At 42.5% G+C, this 15739-nt stretch overlaps 2 protein-coding genes across 2 annotated transcripts in view; one reads left to right on the top strand and one right to left on the bottom strand.

Moving 5' to 3' along the window:
* Nucleotides 1–15739, top strand: part of LOC133553184 (zinc finger protein OZF-like) — an 839429-nt gene that overhangs the window by 489856 nt on the left and 333834 nt on the right. The window lies entirely within an intron of this gene.
* Nucleotides 1959–14668, bottom strand: LOC133551533 (zinc finger protein OZF-like). The gene is made up of 2 exons (XM_061898373.1): nucleotides 14359–14668; nucleotides 1959–6137 (listed from the first exon to the last, which is right to left on the bottom strand). Exons 1-2 carry the CDS (start codon nucleotides 14453–14455, stop codon nucleotides 4822–4824), a joined length of 1413 nt encoding a protein of 470 aa, XP_061754357.1. The 5' UTR covers nucleotides 14456–14668; the 3' UTR covers nucleotides 1959–4821.

The raw sequence follows: 15739 nt of genomic DNA, 5'->3' as shown, positions 1-15739 counted from the left end.
CTGTTTGTTTGTCTTTTGGCAGTAAATTGCATTACCGCCACCAACTGGGCTGGAGTGTTGACAAGCGTTTTGACAGGAAACAAAATAAACTAAACTATATTCTCTTATAAACCTAATAATGTACTTAAGTTTATTCGTAAAAGCTCTTTTATCTAAGCTTGACCTTCCTTAACTGAATCATATTGTTCCTTTTGATATTAGTAATATGAGTCATTTTGTATAATTGAGCAGTGTTTTTCAACTTTTTTTGAACCAAGGCACATTTTTGGAGTATTTATATAGCGCTTTTATCAATGTTATTACAAAGAATAAGAGACCTATTATACTCTAGTCATGTTGGTCGTACTTAAAAATGCACACGTTTAGGTGTGTTCAGTGTTGAAAAAAAAATGATATGGCTCTTACGGAAATACATTTTAAAATATTCAGATTTTTGGCTGTCTAACTCTTACACTATTATGTTAGATCCACTATGGACTGGACTCTCATTATGTGGGATCCACTATGGACTGGACTCTTACAATATGTTAGATCCACTATGGACTGGACTTTCACAATATTATGTTAGATCCACTAAGGACTGGACTCTCACTATTATGTTAGATCCACTATGGACTGGACTCTCACTATTATGTTAGATCCACTATGGACTGGACTCTCACACTATTATGTTAGATCCACTATGGACTGGACTTTCACAATATTATGTTAGATCCACTAAGGACTGGACTCTCACTATTATGTTAGATCCACTATGGACTGGACTCTCACTATTATGTTAGATCCACTATGGACTGGACTCTCACACTATTATGTTAGATCCACTATGGACTGGACTTTCACAATATTATGTTAGATCCACTAAGGACTGGACTCTCACTATTATGTTAGATCCACTATGGACTGGACTCTCATTATGTTAGATCCACTATGGACTGGACTCTTACAATATGTTAGATCCACTATGGACTGGACTTTCACAATATTATGTTGGATCCACTAAGGACTGGACTCTCACACTATTATGTTAGATCCACTATGGACTGGACTCTCACTGTTATGTTAGATCCACTATGGACTGGACTCTCTCACTATTATGTTAGATCCACTAAGGACTGGACTCTCACTGTTATGTTAGATCCACTATGGACTGGACTCTCACACTATTATGTTAGATCCACTATGGACTGGACTCTCACAATATTATGTTAGATCCACTATGGACTGGACTCTCACACTATTATGTTAGATCCACTATGGACTGGACTCTCACTATTATGTTAGATCCACTAAGGACTGGACTCTTACAATACGTTAGATCCACTATGGACTGGACTCTTACAATATGTTAGATCTACTATGGACTGGACTTTCACAATATTATGTTAGATCCACTATGGACTGGACTCTCACTATTATGTTAGATCCACTATGGACTGGACTCTTACAATATGTTGGATCTACTATGGACTGGACTTTCACAATATTATGTTAGATCCACTAAGGACTGGACTCTCACTATTATGTTAGATCCACTATGGACTGGACTCTCACAATATTATGTTAGATCCACTGTGGACTGGACTCTCACTATTATGTTAGATCCACTATAGACTGGACTCTCACAATATTATGTTAGATCCACTAAGGACTGGACTCTCACTATTATGTTAGATCCACTATGGACTGGACTCTCACAGTATTATGCTAGACCCACTCGACATGCATTGCATTCGGTATCCCCTGAAGGGGGGAGGAGTCACCCACATCTGCAGTCCTCTCCAAGGTTTCTCATAGTCATTCACATTGACATCCCACTGGGTTGTGAGTTTTTCCTTGCCTTTCTGCGGGATCTGAACCGTGGATGTGGTTGTGGCTCGTGCAGCCCTTTGAGACACTTGCGATTAAGGGCTATATAAATAAACATTGGTTGATTGATAAAGATAAAGGGCAGCATCTACTTTCTTGCAACATTTTTTATTTCAGAACGCATTCAATACTTTTATTATGAAACACGGGAGCTTAGTTCAAAAAGTGGTAACTTACACTGTGCATATTACACAACATGAACACAATTGAATTAACAGTCTTTTTTTTTTGTTGCACGAACTGGACAGGAAAAGTTGTCTAGTCTGTTGTGTTTGGGTGAACTCCTTTCTTACACAAGTCATGCTGAGCATCTGAAAGATTGAAAATTCAGAGAATATTTTTTTCACTGCAAACTAAATGTTTTTTCTCCTGTATGTGTTCTTATTTGAACAGACAATTTATTTATTCACCATAAACTTAATGGCTGATTAGTTTTCTTTGGTGTCTTACCCTGTCTGCATTATGAGGAAATACTCTAAGCAATCTGAACAACAAACGTGTTCTCCTAGGACAGGAGTCGGGAACCTGCAACCCGGGTGGTTAGGGTTAGTGTTAACCCTAACCGGGGTGGTGGTTCCTCTCTTTAAGAAGGGGGGCCGGAGGGTGTGTTCCAACTATCGTGGGATCACACTCCTCAGCCTTCCCGGTAAGGTTTATTCAGGTGTACTGGAGAGGAGGCTACGCCGGATAGTCGCACCTTGGATTCAGGAGGAACAGTGTGGTTTTCGTCCTGGTCGTGGAACTGTGGACCAGCTCTATACTCACGGCAGGGTTCTTGAGGGTGCATGGGAGTTTGCCCAACCAGTCTACATGTGCTTTGTAGACTTGGAGAAGGCATTAGACCGTGTCCCTCGGGAAGTCCTGTGGGGAGTGCTTAGAGAGTATGGGGTTTCGGACTGTCTTATTGTGGCGGTCCGCTCCCTGTATGATCAGTGTCAGAACTTGGTCCGAATTTCTGGCAGTAAGTCGGACACATTTCCAGTGAGGGTTGGACTCCGCCAAGGCTGTCCTTTGTCACCGATTCTGTTCATAACTTTCATGGACAGAATTTCTAGGCGCAGTCAAGGCATTGAGGGGATCCGGTTTGGTGACCACGGGATTAGGTCTCTGCTTTTTGCAGATGATGTGGTCCTGATGGATTCATCTGGCCGGGATCTTCAGCTCTCACTGGATCGGTTCGCAGCAGAGTGTGAAGCGACCGGAATGAGAATCAGCACCTCCAAGTCCGATTCCATGGTTCTCGCCCGGAAAAGGGTGGAGTGCCATCTCCGGGTTGGGGAGGAGACCCTGCCCCAAGTGGAGGAGTTCAAGTACCTAGGAGTCTTGTTCACAAGTGAGGGAAGAGTGGATCGTGAGATCGACAGGCAGATCGGTGCGGCGTCTTCAGTAATGCGGACGTTGTACCGATCCGTTGTGGTGAAGAAGGAGCTGAGCCGGAAGGCAAAGCTCTCCATTTACCTGTCGATCCACATCCCCATCCTCACCTGTGGTCATGAGCTTTGGGTCATGACCAAAAGGATAAGATCACGGGTACAAGCGGCCCAAATGAGTTTCCTCCGCCGTGTGGCGGGTCTCTCCCTTAGAGATAGGGTGAGAAGCTCTGCCATCCGGGAGGAACTCAAAGTAAAGCCGCTGCTCCTCCACATGGAGAGGAGCCAGATGAGGTGGTTCGGGCATCTGGTCAGGATGCCACCCGAACGCCTCCATAGGGAGGTGTTTAGGGCACGTCCAGCTGGTAGGAGGCCACGGGGAAGACCCAGGACACGTTGGGAAGACTATGTCTCCCGGCTGGCCTGGGAACGCCTCGGGATCCCCCGGGAAGAGCTAGACGAAGTGGCTGGAGAGAGGGAAGTCTGGGCTTCCCTGCTTAGGCTGCTGCCCCCGCGACCCGACCTCGGATGAGCGGAAAATGATGGATGGATGGATGGATGGATGGATGGACTGGGAACCCACACCAAACAAGAATGACAAATGCATTTCGGGAGAACATCCTCACAGTAACACAACATAAACGCAACATCCATCCATCCATTTTCTACCGCTTATTCCCTTTTGGGGTTGCGGGGGGCGCTGGCGCCTATCTCAGCTACAATCGGGCGGAAGGCGGGGTACACCCTGGACAAGTCGCCACCTCATCGCAGGGCCAACACAGATAGACAGACAACATTCACACTCACATTCACACACTAGGGACCATTTAGTGTTGCCAATCAACCTATCCCCAGGTGCATGTCTTTGGAGGTGGGAGGAAGCCGGAGTACCCGGAGGGAACCCACGCATTCACGGGTAGAACATGCAAACTCCACACAGAAAGATCCCGAGCCTGGATTTGAACCAAGGACTGCAGGACCTTCGTATTGTGAGGCAGACGCACTAACCCCTCTTCCACCGTGAAGCCTAAACGCAACATAACTACCCAGAATCCCATGCATCCATGACTCTTCCGCCCACCCCGCCCACCTCAACCGACGCACGGAGGGGGGGTGGTGCTAGTGGGGTGTATAATATAGCCTGGAAGATCTGCACTGTAATGTGTTACAGTCCAGATGTTCTCCCAAAATGTGTTTGTCTTTCTTGTTTGGTGTGGGTTCAAAGTGTGGCGCATATTAGTAAGAGTGTTAAAGTTGTTTATATCACAACCTTCAGTGTGACCTGTATGGCTGTTAAACAACTATGCCTTGCAGTCGTGTACGTGTATCTGCGGAAGCCACATACAACATGTTACTGGGCTGGCAAGCTGTTTATGCATGTTGTAGAAGGCATCAAAGGCAATGGCTTCATAGCACGCCCTTATTATTGTTATCTGGGTGACCATCGGCTGATATTCGCGAGAATGGTTGCAGCTCCCATTGTCTTCTTTATTTTGTGAAACGGGTCAAAACGGCTCTTTGAGTGGTAAAGGTTGCCGACCCCTGTCCTAGGATAAGAAAATGTCTCCCTTGAGTAAAACGTTTAACAGATTAATACTTTTCCTTCTGTGTGCGCTCTCATGTGTTGAGTCAAATTACTTTTTTGTGAAAAGCTTTTACCGCATGCTGAACAATGGAATGGTTTTTCTCCTGTGTGTGTTCTCATGTGTTCAATTAAATGGCTCTTTTTAGTGCATCTTTTGTCACACACTGTGCAACATAATATTTTTTCTCCTGTGTGTGTGGTCACGTGTTGAGTCAAGTGAGCCTTGAAAGAAAAGCTTGCGCTGCAAACTGAACAAACGAATGGTTTTTCTCCCGTGTGTGTTCGAATGTGTTGAGTCAAACTGCCCTTTTGAGTGAAGCTTTTATGACAAACTAAACAGCTGAAAGGCTTTTCTCCTGTGTGAGTTCTCATGTGTTGAGTCAAATGGGGCTTGAGGGTAAAGTATTTACCGCAAACTGAACAATTGTATGTTTTTTCTCCCGAGTGTATTCTAATGTGTTGAGTCAAACTAGCTTTGAGAGTAAAGCTTTTACCGCACACTAAACAACTAAACGTTTTTTCCCCCGTGTGTGTTCTCATGTGTTCAGTCAAATGGCTTTTCCTACCGCATCTTGTGCCACAAACTGAACAGACAAACGGTTTTTCTCCTGTGTGAATTCTCATGTGTTCAGTCAAATGGCTCTTTATAGTGCATCTTGTGCCACAAACGGAACAGATAAAGGGTTTTTCCCCAGTGTGTGTTCTCGTGTGTTGTGTCAATTTGCCTTTTTGAGTAAAGCTTTTACCACAAACTGAACAATTAAAAGGTTTTTCTCCCGTGTGTGTTCTCAAGTGTTTAGTCAAATTGCCCTTCAATGAAAAGCTTTTGGCACATACCGAACAACTAAAGGGTTTTTCTCCTGTGTGCTTTCTCATGTGTTGAGTCAAATTGCTCCTTCGATTAAAACTTTTAGCACAAACTGAGCAGCTCAAACGTTTTTTGCCTGTCTTATTTTTAGCGCATTCTGAGTTTTTGTTGTCTGTGTCAGTCCTTATATCATCTTCACAGTCTGTATCGCTGCTCAAAGTTTCTTCAACCTCGTCTTCAGTCTCACTATTTGATAGTGGAGCTAAGAGGTGGTCTACTTGTGGTTTCTCTTCATCATCTTCAGTCTTCACAGAGACAACAGTCAGTGGCAACTTGGTGAGATGAATTTCCTGTGGTCCTAGAAGACACTCTCCCTCTTGAGTGATCCAGAGTTCTTCCTCTTCCTCTTTAATGTGGGGTGGCTGTGAAGCCTCTTGCTTCAAAATTAAGCTACCCCCTGATTGAGAGGGAAGTTTTTCTGAATGACCAATCAGCTGCTGGACGTCTGCAAAAGACAAAACAACACAAACACACATGAGTTGTTTCTGCTTGAACTCGCTACCCACTTTCTTCCATGTACCGTATGTGTGTGTAGTGTTTTCTCGGACATTCATTTAGTGCCTTGCCAGAACGTCGGACCAATATTTACAAAACCAGCAAAGTTGGCATGTTGTGTGATTCGTAGATAAAAACAGAATACAATGATTTGCAAATCCTTTTCAACTTAAATTCAATGGAATGGACTTCAAAGACAAGATATTTAATGTTCAAAATGATATATATATATATATTTTTTGTGCAAAAAATCATTAAAGTCTGGACTACAGGCAGGCCAGTCTAGTACCCACACTTCATTACTATAAAGCCACAGTGTTGTAACACGTAGCTTGACATTTTCTTGCTGAAATAAGCAGGGGCGTCCATGATAACGTTGCTTGGATGACAACATATGTTGTTCCAAAACCTGTATGGACCATTCAGCATTAATGGTGCCTTCACAGATGTGTAAGTTACCCATACCTTGGGCACTAATACACCCCCATACCATCAAAGATGCTAGCTTTTACACTTTGCACCTATAACAACCGGGATGGTTCTTTTCCTCTTTGTTTCAAAGGACACGACGTCCACAGTTTCCCCCAGAAATTTGAAATGTGCATTCGTCAGACCACAGAACACTTTTCCACTTTTCCACTTTGCATCAGTCCCTCTCAGGTGAGCTTAGGCCCAGCGAAGCCGGCGGCGTTTCTGGGTGTTGTTGATAAATGGCTTTCGCGTTACGTAATAGGAGTTTTGAGTTAAGTCAAAGTTAAAGTACCAATGATTGTCTCACACACACACACACACACACACACACACACACACACACACACACACACACACACACACACACACACACACACACACACACACACACACACACACACGTTGTGGTGAATTTTGTTCTCTGCATTTGACCGATCCCCTTGTTGACCCCCTGGGAGGTGAGGGGAGCAGTGGGCAGCAGCGGTGATGCACCCGGGAATCATTATTGGTGATTTACCCCCCAATTCCAACCCTTCTTGATGAGTGGCAAGCTGGGAGGCAATGGGTCCCATTTTTATAGTCTTTGGTAAGACTCAGCTGGGGTTTGAACTCACAACCTGCCGATCTCAAGGCCAACACTCTAAAAACTAGGCCAAGTGAGTAGGTTAAGTTTCGCTTACGGATGTAGCAACCAACTGTAGTTACTGACAGTGGTTCTCTGAATTGTCCCTGAGCCCATGTGGTGATGTCCTTTACACAATGTCACTTTTTGATGCAGTACCGCCTGAGAAATCAATGGTCCATAATATCATCGCTTTCTTGCAGCGATTTCTCCAGATTCTCTGAACTTTGTGATGATATTACAGACCGTAGATGGTGAAATCCCTAAATTCCTTGCAATAACTGGTTGAGAAATGTTGTTCTTCAACTGTTGGACAGTTTGCTCACGCGTTTGTTCCCACAGTGGTGACCCTCACCCCATCCATTTTATGAAAACTGCTTTTTTACCCAATCATGGCACCCACCTGTTCCCAATTAGCCTGTTCACCTGTGGGATGTTCCAAATTAATGTTTGATGAGCATTCCTCAACTTTCTTTCTTTTTTGCCACTTGTGCTAGACTAAAAATGTACCACAGTAGCAATATAAATGTGACATATATCCATCCATCAATCCATTTTCTACCGCTTATTCCCTTTCGGGGTCGCGGGGGGCGCTGGCGCCTATCTCAGCTACAATTCGACGGAAGGCGGGGTACACCCTGGACAAGTCGCCACCTCATCGCAGGTGACATATATATATATATATATATATATATATATATATATATATCATAATTTCAAATTATACATGCGGTATATAATATATACAATATATATTTAAAAATCCCATTTAAAAATCCCCGCCACTCCCAGTCTGTGGAACGCTCTCCCTGACCACCTGAGGACACCACAGACTTTAAAAAAGGCTTCAAAACCCTTCTTTTTAAAAAAAGCCCTTTTTTTTTTTAGATAAATGCGTGCTAGTTGTAGTTTTTATTTTTATTATATTTTTATTGTTTTGTAACACACTGTAGCACTTTGAGATTGTTTGCTCAATTTAAAGTGCTTTTTAAAAATAAAATCTATTATCATTATTATTATTATTCATTACCCCGTACAATATTACAGTATATGTAACAAAAACAACAACAACAAAATCATACCAAAGACGATAAAAATGGGAGCCGTTACCTCCCTGCTTAGCACTCAGCATCAAGGGTTGAAATTGGGGGTTAAATCACCAAAAAGTATTCCCGGGCGCGGCCACTGCTGCCGCTCACTGCTCCCCTCCCCTCCCAGTGGGTGATCAAGGGTAATGAGTCAAATGCAGAGAATAATTTTGCCACACTTAGTGTGTGTGTGTGACAATCATTGCTACTTTAACTTTAAAAGGACAGCTTTAAAAAAAAAAGGGTTTATCGAGCAAAAAATATAAATTATGAACAAAGAGAGGTAGCCAACATAAAGGCCGTCAGGTTACTTTCAAAATAAAATACTCCTCCTCCAAAGCGGATCGTGGTTTACACTTTGAAAGGTCCTAAAGGGTGGCGACGGACACGAAGTCAACTTGTCGAAGGTTTTCCGACTTAATTTCATATCGACACAGAATGAATGAGGACCCGCTGAGTCTGGAGGCCCGAGATGAAAGAATAATGCACAGGCATATCCCGGTCAGCTAAATTGGGATATGGCGTGTGACGTCTGTGTCATACGCTCGCAAAGGATGATGTAGTGTTGTTAAATGATAAAAAGTAAAAAGTGCGTTTTTTCGCCGCATGACGGAACAGCAGCGGAACGGCGTTAGCAGAAGGCGGCGCCCTCCCGCGGTGAAGTTAGTCATCGTGCGGCTGTAGAGGAAGTCGCTCCTTTAACGCCATCGGATGCAAACCAAGGAGGACTTCGAGAATACCAAGGAAAGGAAGAAAATGGTATCTCAAGAGTTCCTTGACACGTTGAAGACAGGAGTAGACTTAGATCAGGGATGTCCAACTGGTTTTCATTGAGGGCCACATCGCATCAGAGGGCCGCTTGTAACAGTGAAAAATGTCTGAATTTGCCTCTGGATTTCATTTTTAATCATATCTCCTGCTGGCTCCACTATGGACTGGACTCTCGCACTATTGTGTTGGATCCACTATGGACTGGAATCTCACTATTATGTTAGATCCACTATGGACTGGACTCTCACACTATTATGTTAGATCCACTATGGACTGGAATCTCACACTATTATGTTAGATCCACTATGGACTGGACTCTCACACTATTATGTTAGATCCACTATGGACTGGACTCTCACTATTATGTTAGATCCACTATGGACTGGACTCTCTCACTATTATGTTAGATCCACTATGGACTGGACTCTCACACTATTATGTTAGATCCACTATGGACTGGAATCTCACACTATTATGTTAGATCCACTATGGACTGGACTCTCACACTATTATGTTAGATCCACTATGGACTGGACTCTCACTATTATGTTAGATCCACTATGGACTGGACTCTCACACTATTATGTTAGATCCACTGTGGACTAGACTCTCACACTATTATGTTAGATCCACTGTGGATGGAATCTCACTATTATGTTAGATCCACTATGGACTGGACCCTCACTATTATGTTAGATCCACTATGGACTGGACTCTCGCACTATTATGTTAGATCCACTATGGACTGGAATCTCACTATTATGTTAGATCCACTATGGACTGGACTCTCACACTATTATGTTAGATCCACTATGGACTGGAATCTCACACTATTATGTTAGATCCACTATGGACTGGACTCTCACACTATTATGTTAGATCCACTATGGACTGGACTCTCTCACTATTATGTTAGATCCACTATGGACTGGACTCTCACACTATTATGTTAGATCCACTATGGACTGGAATCTCACACTATTATGTTAGATCCACTATGGACTGGACTCTCACACTATTATGTTAGATCCACTATGGACTGGACTCTCACTATTATGTTAGATCCACTATGGACTGGACTCTCACACTATTATGTTAGATCCACTGTGGACTAGACTCTCACACTATTATGTTAGATCCACTGTGGATGGAATCTCACTATTATGTTAGATCCACTATGGACTGGACCCTCACTATTATGTTAGATCCACTATGGACTGGACTCTCACACTATTATGTTAGATCCACTATGGACTGGACTCTCCCACTATTATGTTAGATCCACTATGGACTGGACTCGCACTATTATGTTAGATCCACTATGGACTGGACTCTCACTATTATGTTTGATCCATTATGGACTGGACTCACACTATTATGTTAGATCCACTATGGACTGGACTCTCACTATTATGTTTGATCCATTATGGACTGGACTCACACTATTATGTTAGATCCACTATGGACTGGACTCTCACTATTATGTTAGATCCACTATGGACTGGACTCTCACACTATTATGTTAGATCCACTATGGACTAGACTCTCATACTATTATGTTAGATCCACTATGGATGGAATCTCACTATTATGTTGGATCCACTATGGACTGGACTCTCACACTATTATGTTAGATCCACTATGGACTGGACTCTCACACTATTATGTTAGATCCACTATGGACTGGACTCTCACACTATTATGTTAGAGCCACTGTGGATGGAATCTCACTATTATGTTAGATCCACTATGGACTGGACCCTCACTATTATGTTTGATCCATAATGGACTGGACTCACACTATTATGTTAGATCCACTATGGACTAGACTCTCACACTATTATGTTAGATCCACTATGGCCTAGACTCTCACACTATTATGTTAGATCCACTATGGACTGGACTCACACTATTATGTTAGATCCACTATGGACTGGACTCGCACTATTATGTTAGATCCACTATGGACTAGACTCTCACACTATTATGTTAGATCCACTATGGACTGGACTCTCACTATTATGTTTGATCCATTATGGACTGGACTCACACTATTATGTTAGATCCACTATGGACTGGACTCGCACTATTATGTTAGATCCACTATGGACTAGACTCTCACACTATTATGTTAGATCCACTATGGACTGGACTCTCACTATTATGTTAGATCCATTATGGACTGGACTCACACTATTATGTTAGATCCACTATGGACTGGACTCTCACTATTATGTTAGATCCATTATGGACTGGACTCTCACACTATTATGTTAGATCCACTATGGACTGGACTCACACTATTATGTTAGATCCACTATGGACTAGACTCTCACACTATTATGTTAGATCCACTATGGACTGGACTCTCACTATTATGTTTGATCCACTATGGACTAGACTCTCACACTATTATGTTAGATCCACTATGGACTGGACTCTCACTATTATGTTTGATCCATTATGGACTGGACTCACACTATTATGTTAGATCCACTATGGACTGGACTCTCACTATTATGTTAGATCCATTATGGACTGGACTCACACTATTATGTTAGATCCACTATGGACTGGACTCGCACTATTATGTTAGATCCACTATGGACTGGACTCGCACTATTATGTTAGATCCACTATGGACTGGACTCGCACTATTATGTTAGATCCACTATGGTACGCCAGCTGACCTTAAACGTGTTGTGGTGAAAACCGCTGAAAGAAATCTCCAAGTGCCCTCTCGACAGAGCTTCGAGCTGCCTCCTTCCTCAAGGACAGCGCCCTACAGAAGTAAGGTGAAAAGCAAACCTCCAGACTAAAACTCTCCTTCTTCTTCTTCTTCTCTGCCTTCAGACTCCTAATTCAAGTCAGCTTCCTGAATGACTACCGTCCAGTTGCACTTACACCTATAGCTATGAAGTGCTTCGAGAAGCTGGTACGGACCCATATCACCTCAGTCCTCCCTCCCGAGCTCGACCCACACCAGTTTGCCTACAGAGCCAACAGGTCCACAGAGGACGCCATCGCCACAGCCCTACACTCCTCCCTGGGTCACCTGGAGACGGGGGGGGAGCTACGTGCGGCAGCTTTTTGTGGATTATAGTTCGGCATTTAACACCATTATACCTGATAGACTGGTGTCCAAACTGTCAGACCTGGGTCTATCGAACTCCATCTGCATGTGGATTAAGGACTTTTAATCCAACCGTCCCCAGAGGGTGCATATGGGTCGCCACATGTCATGGAGCCTGCACCTCAGTACCGGCTCTCCACAAGGCTGCGTGCTGAGCCCCCTTCTCTACTCCATCTACACATACGACTGCACACCTGCCCACTCCAGCAACTCCATCATCAAATTTGCGGATGACACCACCGTAGTGGGGCTCATCTCGGAGGGAGACGAGGCTGCGTATCGGGATGAGGTGGAGAAGCTGTCGGATTGGTGCAAAGTCAACAACCTGGCCCTGAACACCTCCAAGACCAAGGAGCTGGTCATAGACTTCAGGAGGAAAAAAACGGACATCCTGCCCCTGATCTTCAGTGGTGACTGTGTGGAGAGGGTCTCCGACTTCCGCTTCCTGGGAGTCCACCTGGCCGACCACCTATCCTGGAGCACCAACACCACGGCGACCATCAAGAAGGCACACCAGAGACTGCACTTCCTGAGAATACTCAGGAACAACCACCTCTCACAGGAACTGCTGGTGTCCTTCTACCGGTGCTCCATTGAGAGCATCCTGACCTACTGCATCTGCGTGTGGTTCAGCAGCTGCACGGCTGCAGAGAGAACGGCACTCCAGAGAGTCATAAAGACCGCCCAGAAGTTAATTGGATGCCCCCCCCCTGCTGTATAATAGACTGTATTTATGTTATTCACATGTGAATAATGCTGTATAATAAACTGTATTTATATTATTATACAGCATTATTCACATGCAAATAATGCTGTATAATTTACTGTATTTATATTATTCACATGTGAATAATGCTGTATAATAAACTGTATTTATATTATTATACAGCATTATTCACATGAGAATAATGCTGTATAACAAATTGTATTTATATTATTCACATGTGAATAATGATGTATAATAGACAGTATTTATGTTATGCACATGTGAATAATGCTGTTTAATAGATTGTATTTATGTTATTCACATGTGAATAATGCTGATTAATAAATTGTATTTATGTTATTCACATGTGAATAATGCTGTATAATTTACTGTATTTATATTATTCACATGTGAATAATGCTGTATAATAAATTGTATTTATGTTATTCACATGTGAATAATGCTGTTTAATAGATTGTATTTATGTTATTCACATGGGAATAATGCTGTATAATAGACTGTATTTATGTTATTCACATGGGAATAATGCTGTATAATAGACTGTATTTATGTTATTCACATGTGAATAATGCTGTTTAATAGATTGTATTTATGTTATTCACATGTGAATAATGCTGTTTAATAGATTGTATTTATGTTATTCACATGTGAATAACATAAATACAATCTATTATACAGCATTATTCACATGTGAATAATGCTGTATAATAGACTGTATTTATATTATTCACATGTGAATAATGCTGTATAATACACTGCATTTATGTTATTAACATTTAAAAATACCAAAGTGTTTATTGTCTATTGCGAGCGAACTGTGATGCTGAATTTCCCCCAGAGATCAATAAAGTACTTTTTATTCTATTCTATTCTATTCTATTCTATGTTTGCACGTGTTGTGTTGCACATTCCTCTCTGTATTCTTTTAGACAATAAACACATTGTAACCTTCTCCGCCCATTTAATTTGTTCATACTATTTGTACTTCCTAACTTCACACACACATATCGAATATTTTTCTTTTTTTTTTAAGTTACGGTCATATTTTTACTGATCGGCACTAGTAGTGCTCAGCAAAAACTGAAATCTAAGTAAGATTGAATATCTCAAAAAAGGGTGATATTTGCTTATTTTCGGTCTGACAAGATAATTCTTCTCACTAAGCAGACTTTATGTTAGAGTGTTTTACTTGTTTTTTAAGGGTTTTGGTCCCTCTGATGTGAACTCCACTGTTTTCTTCAAGCTGACAATCATGGCGGCTCTTTGTTTACTTTCTTCAACAAGGTGGGCTAATTTCTAATCGACGCTCTTTTCAGGGCTTATAGTGGTTTTCAAGTTACGAAACTTCAACTCGCTCACCTTCATCTGTTGTTTTCGGCTTTTTCTCGGTTGGTGATTCTCTTTCACTTTCTCTTTGACATGACGTCGCCATCTTAGCATAGCAGTAGTCGTCCATCTTCTATCACGTCTTCAATCTTCACTTCAGACAACACTCTATCGCTTCCAACTCAACTTCAGTTTTGAAGACTTCGGAAAACACATACATTTGAGATAATTATTGCTGGACAAGTATTTGCTGTGACAGCTAAAAGCTGCTACATCGTAAGCTTGAAACTTCCCCGATCAGCCCCAGTCCGCCATCTTGGTCCATTCTTCTTCTTCTTCTTCTTCTTCTTTGTGGTTTCTGACGGCTTGCAGCCATATCTTATAGATGCATACTGGCGCCCCCTGCTGCATATATACATAAACACACAAACACATTTTATTTATATATATATATATATATATATATATATATATATATATATATATATATATATATATATATATACACATATATATATACACATATATATATATGTATGCATATACATATATATGTCTTTGGAGGTGGGAGGAGTATGTATATATATACATCCATCCATCCATTTTCTACCGCTTATTCCCTTTTGGGGTGGCGGGGGGCGCTGGCGCCTATCTCAGCTGTGTTGGCCCTGCGATGAGGTGGCGACTTGTCCAGGGTGTACCCCGCCTTCCGCCCGATTGTAGCTGAGATATAAATACATGTGTATATATATATATATATATATATATATATATATATATATATATCCATTCATTTTCTACCGCTTATTCCCTGTTGGGGTCGCGGGGGGCGCTGGCGCCTATCTCAGCTACAATCGGGTGAAAGGGAGGGTACACCCTGGACAAGTCGCCACCTCATCGCAGGGCCAACAAAGACAGATATATATATGTATACCGGGTTGCACCTTGAACACCCCTGCCATAGGGAATAAGCGGTAGGAAATGGATGGATGGATGTTCGGTTTGTACTTCATGAAGTTTTGTACTCGTGTTTTTCTTTTGTGTTTTTTGTTTGTTTTCATGGGCTTCACGGTGGCAGAAGGGTTAGTGCGTCTGCCTCACAATACGAAGGTCCTGCAGTCCTGGGTTCAAATCCAGGCTGAGGATCTTTCTGTGTGGAGTTTGCATGTTCTCCCCGTGAATGTGTGGGTTCCCTCCGGGTACTCCGGCTTCCTCCCACCTCCAAAGACATGCACCTGGGGATAGGCCCCTCCCACCTCCAAAGACATGCACCTGGGGATAGGTTGATTGGCAACACTAAATGGTCCCTAGTGTGTGAATGTGAGTGTGAATGTTGTCTGTCTATCCGTGTTGGCCCTGCGATGAGGTGGCGACTTGTCCAGGGTGTACACCGCCTTCCGCCCAATTGTAGCTG

Source organism: Nerophis ophidion, linkage group LG01 (genome assembly GCF_033978795.1).
Source record: "Nerophis ophidion isolate RoL-2023_Sa linkage group LG01, RoL_Noph_v1.0, whole genome shotgun sequence".
Taxonomy (NCBI): domain Eukaryota; kingdom Metazoa; phylum Chordata; class Actinopteri; order Syngnathiformes; family Syngnathidae; genus Nerophis; species Nerophis ophidion.
Note: the sequence above shows the minus strand (reverse complement) of the source record. Positions and strands in the feature narration are given on the sequence as shown.

Coding starts and splice junctions, on each gene's coding strand:
- LOC133551533 (XM_061898373.1), bottom strand. CDS start 14,455: ATGGACGACTACTGCTATGCTAAGATGGCGACGTCATGTCAAAGAGAA. Junction 6,138..14,358: donor GCCGAAAACAACAGATGAAG/GTGAGCGAGTTG, acceptor TGTCTTTTGCAG/ACGTCCAGCAGCTGATTGGT.